Below are 17,589 nucleotides of genomic sequence, written 5' to 3' on the forward strand. Positions count from 1 at the left end.
TTTGAGCTGTCAGAGTAAATGCTTTAAGTCCTAGCGTCTTATACTCTCGTTGACATGATTTTATTTTGATTTATAGACAATAATTCAATAACAAGGCATGCATTATGATTCTTTTCCAAAGATAAAAACGTCTCATATGTCCCTTATAAATTGAACTCATTTTGGACATTTTGTTCAAAAAGCTTTACTTTCACTTTTCAGATGCATGCAGGCTTCTTTTCTGATCTGATGGTCAGTCATCCTTGATTAGTGTTGCTGTTATGAAAGGCTCTATGCATAATGCCTCCCAGTGTGCCATCAGTCATGTTAGGACACTCGTACTTAGAGGCTGCCACAGGGAGAAGCTGGTGCACATTTAGCTAAACTCTCCTAAATGCAGTGTTGCTCTCACTGCTGACGCCTGACTAAGAGTGTATTTCATTCTAATGCATAAAAAAATGAAGTGAAACTCTCAAATTAGGAATTCCAGTCGGTACATTTTTCTCCTAAAATACTGAACCATCTTTTATTCTGACAGCTATAGCTGCCTATTATGTCCTTTACTTTCATACTAGCGGTTTCACTTTAAATGTCTTCCTGAACACCTCATTTCAGAGCAAAAAGTGTCCTGTTTGATGTTGCGAATCTTCACATTGCCTAAAATGTTGTGTAAATGACCCGTTTGCTAATTTAAAGTTCCACCAAAGAAGGGATTCATAACATTCATGTGTGTCTTAATGTGTAATTATCCTAGTTCCATTCGAGCTGATTACCACAATAAATCACTAACAACTTCCCCACAGCCTCTTGATGGAGCACTGACAACGTGTTTCATCCGCTAATTGAAACAGGTTGATCATGATGACTCTGAATGAAACTATTGGAGTTCGTACGAAGGATTGAGACGGACCAAAATCCTCTGGGACCGGTAAACAATGACAAAGCATTACCTTTGCTGCAGATCTCATCTTGGTTTCTTCTGCACCGAAATACTCCTCTTACTCTTCATGCAGCAGTGTGCTGGTCGGTGTGGTGAGGCATATACAGTATAAATGGGTTGGTTGTTGGGAAAGAACATGTTGATATGGTGTCGGGCTCAGCACCAACGGCCACAGTTGCGAAGCAGAAATTGTTCAGCGAGGTTTCAGCCCCATATAAAATATTAGTCCACGCTGTACAGCACTGAAAAGACTAATCCATCTTTTGAATATGTGAAAGAGTTTCCAACCCCCCCCCCCCCCCCCCCCCCCCCCAAGTGTTACAGACTGTGTTATTAGTTTTTGAAAAGTGCCTCACTTCACAGAGCCTTATCGCCGAGCCTTTTGTGGCACATGCTGAACTGGAGAGCCTCTCTGTTTACCTCTAACTTATGATGCATTTCACGGCCTGCAATATTTTTCCTCAGGCACATGTTGGTTTATGATTTGGTTCATGAAAAGTAGCCCTTTGAGGTCCCACGATAACACTTTGTTCCCCCGGAGACCACAAAACCCATGTTACCCAAACATTGCATTTGAGTTACCTTTTGTCGAATCAGAAAAATCATGTATCACTTGTTTCAAAGATCCATGCATACACATCATGCAGTGAAGATATATTGTCTCTGTGTCTCTCTGTCCCTCCTCTACAGTCAGATTCCCTCTTGGCCCATTTGCCATCCATCCACCAGATGACCTCAAACTTCCCAAATGCCCAGTGCAACCTGCACCGTCTATTTACGCCCCTGCTTTTATAACAAAGTGGGTAGACGCTATCATCTTTAATAGATTTGATATATTGGGTCAAAGGGGGGATGGAGATAAAACTGAAGCGTGGTAATGAAGTGATTTTCTGCACTGAGATGACTTAAACTCTGATTGGGGACTTTGGAGGTGAAAGCACTGAATCTGTACTGTCAGTTTAATTTCTGTAAAATGACGAGCTATATATAAAGCAAAAATTCTGAAGTTATTTGGCCTCTGTAAGACAGATTTAGGGTAGTCGGAAGAGCAGAAAGAAATGCCTGTTTATGAGTCTTCATGAGACTTTAATGATCCCAATAGAGTGCTGCAGGAATGAGTCCTAAAACCTGGAAAGAAGTCAGCAGCATCATTGCACTTCCGGTTCCCTCGTCCCAAAGTCAATGGTTTTTTTTAATGGGGTTTCGTTTAGATGCCTAAAATAAGGTCTTAAGATATCTTAAATTTAGTTTTACGATACAAAATATGTCTGTAGATGCACCTCTTGGAGTGTTTAAGCTTTAAAGTGTCTTAAAAAGGCGGTTGCTAACAAGTGGCTAAATGAGACTACAAAAACAGCATCACGCCGACTAGTCTGCCTTTACAGCCTCTTTGCGTACATGTTCAGGCTCACATGACCATAGTGTAGTTTGGCGATTGCATTCACGCTTCAAAAATCTTAAAAAGTGTTATTCATTTGTGAAGATTATCTTTGCTGAACATGTAAGTATCACACATGTTTGCTTGCCACAAAACTTATTTTCTGCATGAATCCCAAATCCAATCGAAAAATCCCACTGGCTTTTTGTGGAATTTACTGACTGGCCTACAAAAATACATGTCTGCACCAATGGGGAAACCAGTTCGTTGCAGTAGCAGCGAATGGGATTTTTAACGGACTTAAATAGAAATAAACAATAAACATGACATAATGTTAGATGCCCACAGTAGTAATAATGATAAGATAGCACATTGGACGTTCATTTTCCATCGCTGTCATAACAGTGACTTTTTGGATCACGTGGTACACAATACAGCCGAGCGCGTGCGTCAGCGGCGGATAGAGGTGAAGCGTCGGCTCACCATGCCAGGCTGCCAGCTGCTCTGTCTCCGCGCCTCAGACCCGGCGATCATCCGCCTCTCATGTTTTTGCTCCGAGTCCCACTAAGCGGACCATGCGGCTGTTCACCGTCTCAACTTTGCTCCTGTTTTTCCTCAGCTCAGGTAAGGACGCACAGCTTCTCTTTCGAAACACTTCACCGGATTAAAGTCCGATTTACAGACAATCGTTAGACACTAAAAACTTATAGTTCCTTTTTTTTTGGAGAGAGAGCGCGCACAGCTTGGAGCGATGCGCGCTGATCCATCGCTGTCTTTTTTCAAAGTTGAACAGATTTCTGATCTGTGCCTCCGCTTTATGATGAGGGAAAACTTGAATGCACTGAGATTAAAGTATCGATTGCCACATATTTATTATTGACACCCATAGGAGATTGTTGTCGCTTAAAGCTTGGTGTGGCACGCGCTTTGCGCCTTGAACGATCTAGGTAAGTTTTCATAGAGGCTGCATCAACAATGTTGAAACCATCGACTCCAGTTCAAACAGTGAAATGTCTCCCTGATTTTTACCTCTTCTTCATCACCAATTGCTCCAGACTATTTCATCAGTGGCGGAGGGAGAGCTTTTAGTTGAGTATAAAATAATAATTACAATAAATGTAGTGGAGTAAAACTTACAATATATTTCACTGTGAAACGTGATGGAGTGAATAAGATAACATGGAAGCAAAGAACAAGTACCTTCACTGTACTCATGTAAATGTACTTCGTCACATTCCATCACCGAAAATACTTATAACTTCCACGATTACGTCTATTCATCAAATCTCCTGTTCAATGCATTACTGTCCACTGCCAGGCAAAGTTTTACAGATGTTGACCAACGGTAAAATATGAAGTTTGATCATTTTGTCCTTCTCAATGCCAACAATATGTTTAAATCTGCAGCAAATGTAATATCCATTCTCATTTCTGATGTATGTGGTTGTAGAAGCCCCTTATCAGTTTTTTAAAATATTGAAAGATGCTTGGAACTGGTCTTTTGAAACATAAATAACGAAAGATTATGTCGTCTGAATAAATTGATGGGTCAATGCATTTGTGACTTGAGGGCATCCCGACTGGTCCATGAAAAACTGTTCAGTCATTCAGATAAATCATTCAATAAAGCATGTTCACTATCAGCATATCAGTTTTTCAGTAGAAAATACTGAGATATCGACGATCAAAGCCAGACGTGATGAAATGTTGCCAAACATGTACAATAAATGTACCGCCAGCAGCTCCAATGCAGCTGAATAATGGAGCATGTCTGCCACATCAATTTGAGATGGTCGGAGTGCAAGGAACCAAAAGTCAGAATGTTCAAGAAAATGAAAACTGAATTTCACTGAGAGATGAAACTCTCTTTATTCATGATATGACAAAAAATAAATGGAGCATGCAAATGAAAAATGAGTCAGTGTTGTGGCTGATGGTGGAGACCATCTAACCTGCTGAAAATGATCATGAAAATACAAGGATTAAATAATTAGGGGAGAAACATGTGATCAAATATGTGACCAAAAAACTTCTAATACATAGACAGAGACCAATTTTTTTATTACAAGTTCTCTGAAATTGTATGTTTAAATATGCAAAGTAGGCAATATCTTATTAAATATGTGCTCATTTGCATACATTTCCAGAACACAAATCTGAACACTGGATTAAGCCAGGTTCAAAATTCTTGTTCAGTTTTGTTGACATGTTAGAGTCAAAGGTTCTGAGGGAATTTGGATATCTCTTTGTATCACTCATAAATCAGAAAATATACAGTAATGTCAACAGCCATAAATTAGGCTATGAATGATATATGAACAAACTTTTCAGTAAAAACCTTTCAGAATATCGATAGGAGTGCAACTGGAAAGTTTGTCTATACTTAAGCGCTACTGAGGTGGATATTGTGACTCACAGTTTGAGAAAAAACTCATTTTGAGAAAACTGAATTCAAAGAAATGTATAATTCCATACATTTTGAAGATGCTATGTGAATAGTGTAAAAAATGTAACTAATAGATATCATCATGAAACTTCCATAGATGATTACCTACACTAAGACAATTATTTGTACAAGGTTTCTGAAATTCGATGGTTAAATATGCAATAAGTCATTATCTAATGCTAACTTTGGGTGAATTTAGGCGAAATCTACAGATGCAAATAGACAAAGAAGTAAAATAAACACCTACTTTTGTATTTGGGATGTTTTCTTTCCACTAGTCTGAGAGAAGACACGTTATCAAAGGAAAATAGAGCAAAATCGCAAAATTGACTAGTGCATGAAAAACAATGTTTTTGCCTGGGGTTACTCCCCAATGTGTGTGTGTGTGTGTGTGTGTGTGTGTGTATGTGTTGCAGGGCTGGCTCTGCAGATCCAGTGCTATCAGTGTGAGGAGATGACACACGACTGCTCCACGCCAGAGTTCATAGTCAACTGCACTGTGAACGTGCAGGACATGTGCCAGAAGGAGGTTCTGGTGAAGGATGATGGTAAGTCGCGTCACTAAGCGTGTTCCTCCTCTCTGCTGTCATAAATAAGTGTGTTTTCATCTGAGGATATATCAGAGCAGAACAGGCTCCTGTGGAATATGGACAGATTGGCCTCAATCCAAGTAAAGCGGATTAGATGTTGGTGGTGACATGGATCTGGGAGGATCTGAAGAATTCTCTTTGTTGTTGTCATGAAATCGATATAGCTTAAAACTGAAGTGATAGGAGGGATGTCCGCGTGTGGAAAGCTATTTAGTGTTGTGCCATCTAGCTGTTCGTTTGGTTTGTATGCGTTGTGCAGTCACACCCTCTGTTCATTGTAGTGCTCAGACACTAATATTTTCTGAATCCATGGATCATAATTCTTTAAAAAAAAGGATGTTTTGAAATGGAGCAAAGGAAACAGTTTGTCTGGCCTGTTTGAAATGTCCTTTAACTCAAAGACAAAGAAGGAGGGCGGGCTCTCCAGCATGCTCAGCCAGAAGCCAGGCTCTCCGCTGTGAGCGGAAATCTAACTGATCTGAGGTTAGCACGGACACGCGCCTCAGTGCTCTGTCATTAAAGAATGAAAGTCTCAGCTGCAGGCAGGTCAGTATTTGAAATAGAAGTCATGAATATAAACTATTCCATTTCCATCTGAGGAGAAAATCTACCAGCCCATGCATGCTGTGCATGAAATGGCAGGTGTGTGTCCTTTGTGTGTGTCCAGGCCTTTCCAAAAACCTCAAATCCTGCCAATTTATCCAGCCGATATTAACTTGATGCGGATATATCGGCATTGGTGGATATGTTGGCCAATAAGCTACAATGATGATGTTTTTTATGTGAATTCTGAGATTTTTAGTAACCTGGGGGGCACGGTTGGGCAATATTTAAAAATGTTCCAACCAGCCAAGGTCAAACCATTTTTAAATGTGAAACAAGAGTATACATGTGTGCAGAAACATGACCAAAGTAATGCTTATGTTGCTCTGTGTCTTCTGGATGTGTAAATAGGCAACGCTGGCTAAAAAACGAATATCGGCTGATGCATTGCCAGACTTTTAAAGTTGCAAATATGGCTATTGGTAATGGTCGAAAAAATGTCTTCCACCTTCATTCGCAAAAGACCCAATAAAGAACACAATGGGCTATGAACATCTGTCGAATGAGGCTGTGGGAAGTTAATATTCACCTGTAGCTTTGCTTTGCTTCATGTTGTTGATTGCAGAAGGGTCGTTTTGAATGCTTTACGAAATCAATGGACGAGATTTCCATTGTGCTGTGAGCTTTTTGCTGCACGTTTTCTCTATTTTCTATTTCGGGGCTTTTTACAAAATGTTGCATGTGTTGTCGAATTGATGAAGATGTTGATGATTCTTCATTTACTTACGCTGTGTCTACTTGTTTTCTCAATTCGCAGTGCTTGAGCTCTCAGGGCCACCATATTTACATTCATTCAATCACATTCAGTAAAGGTTCATAACCTCTGTGCAGGTTGTAATATCTTTCCAAAACAATCCGTACACATCTGAACCTCTGCTTTAATTGTGTTAACAGACTTTTAGGTAAGGATCATCAAGCCTATGATTTAGCAGTGAAATGCTGGCTCTTTAGTAATGAATAATGTGTCACATCCCTATTTACTGCAGGTGGTCAGAACCCAGACACTAAGGGTCACTCTTATGCCACAGGTCTACTTAATTTTCACACCCACCGAAAATTGTGGGTCATTTTCTCCCCTCTCTCTACTGCTGATGAGCAAAAGCAATAAGCTCCTGTCTTTGGAAATGAGGTTCCCAATCCAAAGGGCAGGCCCACCGCACTATAGAGCCGACAGTTCTTTAATAAGAAAATCTCCGCATGAACGCTCACGTACGTCCCAGCCTTTATATCCCAGCGTTATCATCATAGCTGGTCTGCATGAAAAGGAGGCTGGAGAAATTCAACTGAAACCACGTTCACAATTGCACTCCCACCTCTGTGCAATGTGCCTAAGTGATAACAATAAAAATCAGTGACGATGTTTGATTCTTCCTAAGTATACTTGCCCTGTGATTGCCTCTATGCGCATATGCCTTAACATGCAGCACTATAATGTAGATGTAAAGGAAGCAGAATGGCTTACGTACGTCCTCAATCGGGCTATTTTTCGTTTAAGATTAGTCCGTCTGCATCAGGAAAGCGTTAAACAATCCATCTGCTCCGCCTTCTACGACCAAGCTCTCCAGCTGAGAAAGAGACTGGCCGGCAGGATTTCGAGGTATCAGTCAAATGTGAAAGTCCTCTGTCAAACCTACAGTCTATGGTTAAACAACCACGAGTAGAGAGACTCACATTCATAACCTGCATTAGGATGACGGCTATTTTTCAGCTGGGCAGCATGAGACAAGCCTGGCTTCATATCCAAGCCCATCTTCTATTAGTGTCATCATCATTCCCTCTGATTACATCAAAGTGTTGTCCTTTTACCTTGTTGAGGACTGTTCCTCTCCCACTGTCAGCAGGCCACCTTTCATTTCAATGGCTTTTTTAAAGGAGGGGGAGTAAGATGTGCTGTGATGAGGGATATGAAATTGCCCACCTTTCAGTTTCTACGAGGCAATTTTCAAGTGTTGATGACAAAATAAATGTATTGCTGCTGCTGGAAAAAACAACTTTGTGGAAAGTGAGGTTTGCCAAAGAAACCAAAAAAATACAAAATAGCTAAATAGTACTGAGGGGGACTGAGGGATAACTGTGGGTTCGACAGTAACATGCAACACCTTTCATATTAGGCTTCAGAGACATTTGATTGATCGTTCATATGAAAAGTATTGATTAGTGCAGCTTTAAGCTAAACTAAAGCTGTTCATCAATTACATCATCAGGTCGATGAGGTAGAGCAGTTAGCTCTGTTGTCGCTGTGACAGTATAGCAACATCATAACAAGGACTAGCCCAGAACTTTATGGTAAGAAGGCTTACAAATAACTCAAGAAAAGTACTCGAGCATCAAGATGCTGAAATCTAAAATCTTTGTGATACTGTACAGAACCATCTGCCAGCTCCCAAAACGTGCTTTCAAGTAAATGTTTAATGTCACACAGATGAATGTGTCACAGTTGCTGTCTGTCACTGCGCTGTGCCTTAGTCTCTCCCACGATTTGACTTCACAGTGAAAATATATAATTATCACAGCATCCACAGAGGCAAACACGCTTAGTGGAGCAGTGATGACGAAAACAAACACATGTTTTGATTCCTTTCAGATTGCACTGAAAGGGAGTCTGAAAAGGAAACAGTAGTGGCTGGTGTGTCACAGAGCAGCTTGTTTTGCAGGTGACGCTGATGAAAGTTGATAAGTAGCATCTTATTATACTGTATTTGCTGTGACGTCTCTAGTTAACTACAGATTTAAGCAAAGTGAAGCTTTGATGGGCCATCTGTGCTGCTTCAAGTGGCAGTGGTTCAATGCCTGAAATCAAGAAGGACAATTTGAATAGTTTGATTGCTTAAACGCCAACAAAAATATCAAGCATGCATGCTGATCAGGAGATGAAGCAGAGAAAGGGCGTTCCGACCTAACAGGAGGAGGCGATGAGGTTTCGCAATGACCCTGTCGATACGTCGGGGGTTGGGGTCCATCAGACAGTATCACTCCTCGGAACGTCCCACAATCCAGCTTTAAGATGTTTAAAAATGGTTACAGGAGACTGATGCACAGTCACTCGCCCGGTTCCGATTATGTAATAGCAACCGGTGACTTTGTCCCATCTGGTGCCACACTGACTGTCCCGGGTCACGCTGCTCTTCATGTTAAACAGCCGGAGAGACCATAGAACAGAGAGAAGGACGGAGACGAGCGGCTGCACTCCTGATTTCATGGCTTATCTTAATTAGCTTTCACAAAAGTTAATTTTCCGTATCAGGGAAAGGGGAAATGAGAATGTGGTTAGTCACAGTATTTTACATTTATTTGGTTAAATAGAGCGACTGTGGATGGCTGCAGAAGTTTGTTTGCTTGTGTGATTCGGGTGGACGTCTTGTGGTTTAGCAGTGTTTGCTCTGGATGCTCAAGGTTTTTCAACCGTAGGTTTCTTTGCTAAAGTGTGCAATTAATTCAGAGCTGAAGTATTGTTTCACTGACAAAGAGACCGTATGCATGTAACGGGTGGAAACTGACCACGGAAGTTTATTTTGAAAAGACACTATGCATGTGATGAGTGGAAGTTCCTGAAACGTCCCAAAATGGATGCTAGAGGGGTACCTTTATAGTTTAAAGCGCACTGGTCCCTGCTGGTCACTGACCTAGCATCGGTGTTTGACGAGTTGGGAGTGAGAATGTGTGTGTCAGACATGTATTTATTTATTCAAACGGGGGCTTTGGCAGCAAAAACAATTCACTTCAATGGAGTTGCGTGGAATGGCGAGATCAGCAGATACACTTGCAGGATTAAGGTCAATCTTTGTGAATATTTTCTATTGGGTTCAACTTTGGTTAACTTTACAAACATTTTTACCATTGACCAATATCGAACCGTCCTGACAATGCTGACCTTTAAAAGATCAAAGAGCTGGAGAATCCAAAACTTAATATCATATCTTATTCGCTGTGTTGATGGTAGAAATACGTCTTTTTAAATAACCTTTGTGGACTTTGCAATAGCTGGAGGTAACCTCAGCTGAGTTGAGAACTTTCTTGTAAGAAGAGTGTGTATCCGTCAAAATCTGAGAGATGATTTGTGATCGTTACCAGAATTTGGTCCAGTAATTTCCGCTTTTCCCCCTTATTCCCGTTTTGGGTTTGTGTAACATATTTGTGCTGCTGTTTTGGCCTGTCTTGAAAATAAGCTTTCTATCTAAAGAGAACTTCCTGGTTACATAAAGGTCATCAAAGGAAATTACAAGTGAATAAATTCACAAGTGCTCAGAACTTGATGACTTTTATTTCAAGAAACTCAAATATACCTGCTAACAATTTTAATGTCCCAACTGACCATTTATCTGGATGACATCTTTATGTTGGCTCACATAACAACTGCCATATAAATTCACTGCTTAGTCAAGTTTGAGTTAAAGGGATAATAAAGCCAACAGAGCAGACTGATACATGTCTGACATGTTTGTGTCAAGGGCAGTCCAAAGAAGAAATGTGTGTTGAACCAATTGTGATTTCTACTCTCATATATGGCATTAACTAAATCTACATGACTATTAGGAACCAAATGCTTGTCCTATTCCTTTGCCTTTTCTCAAAACTACAGAAGTGCAATCAGTGTCATTTGATTTATTTGGTTAAAATCTCATTTCGAAGGGCAATCAAAGGTTCTCCAGACTCTCGGACATATTGGACTGCTCACTCGTCCCTGTGCAGCCGACCATGCTGATTCTCATTAGACTAAATTTCTCAGAGCGCTCCAAAGTTGATAAGAAATCTCACCCTTTCTCCCATAAATTAACTCAACAGCATAAGATAGATTAAAGTGATAAATCTTAGAATCCCTGCACAGAAATTAAATGAAACCCCCCCCCCCCCCGAAGCACTTCAAACAGTAGAAAGTGAGTGTTTTCCTGTTGTGCTGTCTGAGATTCCTTTTGGTGATATTTGCTCAACAAATGCAACACTGCACTGCATATATTCTCCATGCCCTTAGTTGGTGTATAAGGAATACATCCACCATGTACCAGGGTGGTGTTTGTGTGTATTTGTCCTGTATTTCGATTAGAGCAGGTCTCTTGGCAATACTGACATAAAATATTAGACCGTTAACAACATAATTACAAATTAGAAACTTTTACAGTTGATAATAATAGATAATATATAATAATATACTTGGACTTTTTCTCTTCAACGTTTCCATTAATGAGAATGTCAGATGTCAGTTCTCAGACCTGCAATAACCAAAATAAATGTGTTGTACCGTTGTATCAGAGCACAGAGTGAGCACTGCTGAAAAGCTGAGATAGAGGGTTTCACTAGCAGCAGGTGAGCTCCCTCTCACAGTTTTATCATTTAAAGTGCTGCACTGTCTTGACACATTTATCTGCCGGGACAGCTGCAGTCTATTGGTGGATGTGCTGTGAAAGTAATATTTCAGGTTGGCGGTCCATCGTTATCTACACCCTTTGGAGGAGTTCTCGAGTGGAAAGGATTTTGTTAAACATATTAAATATTTGGTTATTAAGATGTAAATTAAAGTATCATTAAACTTTTACATGATTTAAGCAGATGTTTACTGATGAACACATGTTTAAAAGCAGAGGTCTACTCAGCCAGAACTTGCGTAAGGGAGCAATTAAGGCTTTGATTGATACCAACGCTTTAATTGCTTAATAGGCTGGAATTATTTATCATTATTTGCATGCAACTGAACACAATACCCATACTGTATTAAAGAACACAACAGATAGATTTGCCTAAATACACCCACAGAGGGCAGCAATATTTACGCCAAATGTAAACATGTGAACTTTGATCTCTCCTAAACTCTAATACTAATCTGGTCCTCGTATAGGTAGGCGCTTTGGCCCGAAGAGTGGGAGCTACACTACAACATCTGTTTTTTGTTTTATTTTCCAACAGCAATGCTTATTCCTAACATTGTTCAGTTGTTGGTAATGAGCTAATGCGTTTTATGACTGTAGATACAGAAAATTTGCCTCAGGCGCTCATAATCTGGACAGAATAAAAACTAGAATCAGGTGAAATCAGTGAAGGCAGTGCGATGAACGTACGTTTTAAGCTTAGATTTGAAAGTAACCACTGACTCAGCCTTGGGCAGAGCCTTGGGCCCTGGGACCCCCTTCTCAGCCGAGAGACTGGACCAGATAGACGGCCTCTGCCCCGTGGATCTCAAAGTGTGCCAAGGGCTGTACGGGGATAAAATAATTTAGTTATAATTAGTAGTCAGACCATTAGTGCCTTGTAAGTATTGTTTAAAAAAAACTTGAACTCTAATCCAAAACTTGCTGTAAGCCAGTGTAAAAAGGCTAAACCCAAGATGATGTGTTTGAATCTGTTTACTTTAGTTAAAAGCCTGTCAGCTGAGTTCTGTACTGTCTGTCGCCGGTCTACAGTTTTTATGTAAAAAGGTTTAGTAATGTTCTGTTCAAAGTTTAATTACAGTCAAACAAGATGCCGAGACAGCTTACATACATTCACTCCTGTAAAGAACTCAGCATACTGAGGTCAGTGGTCTTAATGGGGACATACCGCTGTGTGTCATCAGCATAACAGTGGAAGGAAACTGCATGTCTACGAATAATATCACCTAATGGGAGCATATAAAAAGAGAATAAAATTGGTTCCAAGAATTGACCCTTGAGGTACCTCAGCAAGGTTGTGTCTGATAACAACATATGGTTGTTATCAGACACATAGAATTTTCTGTCAGAAAGACATAGTTTGATTTAACTCAGTACCCGATACACCCAGCCATTGCCTCAGTCTGATAAAATGCTGTGATCGATGGTGTCAAAAGCAGCACTCAAAATCAAGCAATACAAGAATGGAACAGCATCATTGGGTCATTTGTCATGTGTGACTTTAAGAGGGGGAATCTCTGTGCTGGGACAATGCGCTTACATTTTAGGATAAGAAGTTTTCCCAACTGACACCAACAAAGCTCTGTTCTATTTAAAATAAATCTGCGCAAAAGTGAATGTGTTCGTGTTCTGTGTAGTTTGGTAAAAGACAAATCACAAAATACTCTAAAAGCATATTTAGAGCCATTTCCAGTGACTGCATGACTTATCACCATGCAGCTATAATCCACATCCCAATGAAGTTTAGTTCGGGAGCCGGTGAATTTATGAGACCTTCAGCTGTGAACATTTCATTTGTGCACTAAAGCATGGATGTACTTGAAAAGCTGTTTGTGAGAATAGTGGAGGGAAACGTTAACATTTGGCTGACATTTTGTTTTCAAACGAGCACATAAACTTCCAATAACCCTCGTGATGTGTCCCTCCTCTCTCCACTTGAGTGCAACACATATACAGGCATAGTAACACCCAAAGTACTGCATGTTCATTTCAATTGTGCGTTCTCCCATTTCTTATGCAAATATCACTGGAGTTCCCAGAAGGTGTTGAGGAATCCGTTGGAAACATTGTGTCAAATGTTGCAAGGATGTTGGAAGGAAATGCCCCATCTTCCCACAAAGCCTGGAGAATTAAACCTGACGCACACTGTGTTTATATCTCTAATTTTAGCTGTCACACTCTTAAAGGATGGCAGACACTTCCGAAGATCTCTGTCATTTCATGCTCAAACCTAAAAATGTCCGTTGTAGGAAAATACTGTGGTCATAAATGGTTGCATAATCTGTTGGTTTTTATCTCGAGCAGTAATTGGAAAATAGCGAGAGCCGATAACACGGGCAGTCAGTGTAAAATGAGGTGCAGTAAAAGTGGGATGAGTCACTGACAGGGAACACAGATTTGATGGCTTTTCTCACCTCAAACAATCACTTACCATATGACCATAATCGCTCCATTCTTTTTATACCTTTCATAGTTTTTAAGTTATTGGACACCAACTTAAAGTTTCTACATCGGTGTGTATTGAAGAACGTTAAAAGTGGCTGAATGAGTAGATGACATCACAACTCTCTCTCTTCAGCTCTTATTGACACTTCAACTGTTTACAGTGCAGACACTTTGAATGACATTTAAACTGCTTTCAGCCTCTACAAATCAACTGACACTATTTGTACTCAACTGAAACTCTTCTAGTGACATTTTAGCAGTTGTCACAGCTGGCACTTTCATCTCTTACCCTTTAAATGTTACTTCAACTGTTTTAGTGTTTACATACAAAGTGACACCTCAGCTGTGGGGGCTAAAAAAAAAAGATAAATGCCCCAGCGATTACTAGAGATGCACCGATCATGTGGCTGCCGTTAGAGACCGGACAGTTTTTTTAGCATTAGTGATCAAACTTTATTTTCTAAAATGTAGTATTTTCTGGTTCCTAGTAATGTATTTTAGTTGTTCTAAAAAATATCTAAACTTCTTTTAGTATTATAGCCATATGGGCAACATAAACATATTGTTTCTAATAAAAAAGGAACTTAAGCACAAACGTACCCAGTCCAGCTTTTAACTAATTAAAAGCCAAAAGTCTGATGTCTGACTGCTGCTTGAGAAGTTCAGCGGTCTTTCATTGCTTTCAGAATTCATTAGCAGGAGCTGTGATGTCTTAAACAAAAGGGAAGATTTGGAGCAGAGACTCGTAGCAGATTGATGCCAATTACTTTCTATTTGAAACACCTGTCTGGAAACATAAAAAAGAAGCAGATAAAAGAAAGGTTTGGATCAACACAGCTTTATCTTTAACAGTATGTGACGCTGTGTGAATGCCTTTTAAACCCACACATGTGTCTCTATTTCTGGTCAATTAGACTCTGCTCAGGTTTATGGTGGGTGGAGCTATACTGGGGATTCAGTGAAGTCACCGGACTCCAGGGGGAGTCTTACCTGAGGGGGAGTTTACCTGAGGGGCCACCGAAGGGTGGATGTTATGCTTCCGCGACAACACCATGGGTCGGTAAAGGCGTTATCAGCTGTAACCACCGTATGAGGGCAGTGTAGAGCGGCAGCCATGAGCTAGCGAGTGGGGCATGCTGCCTCACATGCACGAAAAGGCACGAGCGGCCGGCTAAAACTAACTATCCCGAAAATCACAGGGCTGCCATTTAGCATTGTTGGTTCCATTGGGCTAAGTTTTTTCTTTAATCCTCTGGATATGTATAAACACAGTAAGAAGAGAAGTCGCACCCACTGAGAGCACCAGTTAAAAAGCAAGAAGGGCTGTTTTCCCTCATTCATGGACTAATTATGCTAGACACTGTGGCAATTTTATGCAAATCGTGAGTAGAACTAAGTGACTGCAAAAGGAACATTAGCCCAATTATCCAGAGATGTTTCCCTTTAAGTTGGGTCCCTCTTGATGAAAGAATACATGCTATTTAAACCCTAATTACATGCCTCAATCACACTGTTTTTGTCTTTGTTCCCCCTCTCTCTCTCTCTCTCTCTCTCACACACACTCACATTCACACTCACACCCTCTAATCCTCTCATTACCAGCCTAATGCATTTCTTTCCTTATTTCAGGGATACACTATCGCAAGTCCTGCGCCTCGTCGGGAGCCTGTCTTATCGCCTCGTCTGGTTACCAGCAGTTCTGCAGCGGCAAGCTCCACTCAGTGTGCATCACCTGCTGCAACACACCGCTGTGTAATGGACCACGGCAGAAGAAGCGACCCCAACCATCGGCGGCCATTACCCTGACCACGCCGCAGCTCCCCGTGTTTTCTCTCTATGTTTTTCTGCTACTGTCCTCCACACTGTGCTGACAGACCTTCACACGCCGAGTTAACATGTGTTTTGACAGTGAAGACAACATGAACTGGAACTGTACTAACTAACTGAGACAGTGAGGAATACATACTGTGAAATGTATATTCTTTGAGCAGGGAAACGTTTGCACAGTACTTGTTCTCTGGACTTCCATTCTGTCGCAGCTTGCCTCCAAATGTCATTTTGGGAATTTGTTTTTATCATCACATGTGTCATGTCACAAACATGGTCGCGGTGCAGCTACAAGGGCAGGTGGGTATAAGGTGAGGTGGAGGACATGGAACAGCTTCTGGCTATTTTGTTGGGCAGCAGGTGGCTCATTCGCATCTGTCTTTGTTTACTTGCACTACAAGGTCAAATACAACATATTGCAGGAAAAATAGTCAGTTCAGATTCATCATTTATTCTCTGAGCCTGAGGAAAAGCTCTACAGAATATATAACGCTGTGATTTATTCTAGATCAATACCCTTACCTGGGACAATCACAGATTCTTCTTGTATTGACGAAATGAAAAAGACAATGTATGATATGTATGACAATGATACTGTTTAATGATTCGGTGCAGTCTGTAAAAAGGTATTTGATGAAGAAAATCACACATGCTAGTCATCATGTTCAAGCCACCTACAGCCCTAAAGCCCCTCACAGATACAACATCATCTCATCAGTGGAGGCCATGGAAAAGTTGTATCCAGAAGCTTTCCTCCACTAGTTCTGTCACAACCATTTCTGTCTGCTCACAAAAATTGTACATAGAGCTGCAAGAGCATGTTGAAATACATAAACCCTTTTTTCAAACTACTTACTACATATTCTTTGTATTTATAATGACTAGAACCGCTTGCATTGAGGTTGAGCAGCAGTAGTACAGTGAGTGTGTGTTACGATAAGGGGCATCTAGACTGCTGATGGACTTTGAAGAAAGAGTTCTGAAGTTACCCTAAAAGTTATGCTAGTTCCCTACGATCAGGGAATATGTTGCGTCAGTATGCATACCATGTCAGAGATTATTTCAGAGCCACATATAGTATGTCAAGACGTAATGTGATGAGCTAAAAGTCGTTGGTGTTGTCAATCTGAATGTAATATTCTGTTGCTTTTGCAGTGGTTGAGTTGTTGGTTTTGAGGTGACCTGAACCTTAAAGGTACCCTGTGGAGTTTTGTGGAGTGTCCTGGAGTTCTAACAAACATGTTGAATGCATTTTTACAGCCAATATTTTGAGATCCGCATGGCCAACGCCTGTGTTCACACCAGCTTACTGTCGTCTTCTGCCTCATCTTTGCCGATGCATTGCTAAGTATCTTATGGCTTCAGTGCCTCCAGCTGTCAGTGAGTGCAATAACATGAAGCCACAGGACTTCATATTGCTTGCCCGACATGAATGTATTAAGAGAACTAATTACAAAATTGTTCTAAGATGGCCACCAGGTTCATATTCTGCTCATTGTATCATATATCAGACACACTGGTCTCCCAAGAAAAGCGCCCCAAAACAACACACATTTACAAAATAAATGACAGCGCCCTCTAGCAGCAAACAAGGAAGACACGTGACGTTGTTGTAGAGCAGTGTTTTCCCAACTTTATTTTCTGGGGACCCACTTTTTAATAATGACAAACAATCGTGACCTAACTCACAATAGGCCTCATCTGTAAATCGTGAGAAGAATCCCATTTTTGCATAAATGAATGTTCCTGACCATTGTTACTGCCATTTCCGCATCATTTTATATTGTCTTGAATAAGTGAACCAGCCATATGTTTGATAAATCTCAACTTCATTTTAAGCATATGTGATTGAAAACATATTTTCTTCTTCTTTGTCTTCTTCTATAAATTACCAAATAAATGCATTTAGGCAGAGTAAATGTCATTATTTACATTCTCTCTTATGAGCTAAACAACATACATTTAGATGGCGTTCATGTTTTATTGCTCTTATCAGTTTAAAAAACTTTAATTACACGAGA

General features: G+C 40.5%; 1 protein-coding gene across 1 annotated transcript; it reads left to right on the forward strand.

The window, feature by feature from the left end:
- Window positions 1-2,872: 2,872 nt before the first annotated feature.
- LOC142962517 (ly6/PLAUR domain-containing protein 1-like) lies at window positions 2,873-17,389 on the forward strand. The gene is made up of 3 exons (XM_076103059.1): window positions 2,873-2,921; window positions 5,160-5,291; window positions 15,371-17,389. Exons 1-3 carry the CDS (start codon window positions 2,873-2,875, stop codon window positions 15,610-15,612), a joined length of 423 nt encoding a protein of 140 aa, XP_075959174.1. The 3' UTR covers window positions 15,613-17,389.
- Window positions 17,390-17,589: the final 200 nt, after the last annotated feature.

This window comes from Anarhichas minor, unplaced genomic scaffold (genome assembly GCF_050575085.1).
Source record: "Anarhichas minor isolate MPS153535 unplaced genomic scaffold, ASM5057508v1 ptg000004l, whole genome shotgun sequence".
Lineage (NCBI taxonomy): Eukaryota > Metazoa > Chordata > Actinopteri > Perciformes > Anarhichadidae > Anarhichas > Anarhichas minor.

Coding starts and splice junctions, on each gene's coding strand:
- LOC142962517 (XM_076103059.1), top strand. CDS start 2,873: ATGCGGCTGTTCACCGTCTCAACTTTGCTCCTGTTTTTCCTCAGCTCA. Junction 2,922..5,159: donor CCTGTTTTTCCTCAGCTCAG/GTAAGGACGCAC, acceptor TATGTGTTGCAG/GGCTGGCTCTGCAGATCCAG. Junction 5,292..15,370: donor GGTTCTGGTGAAGGATGATG/GTAAGTCGCGTC, acceptor TCCTTATTTCAG/GGATACACTATCGCAAGTCC.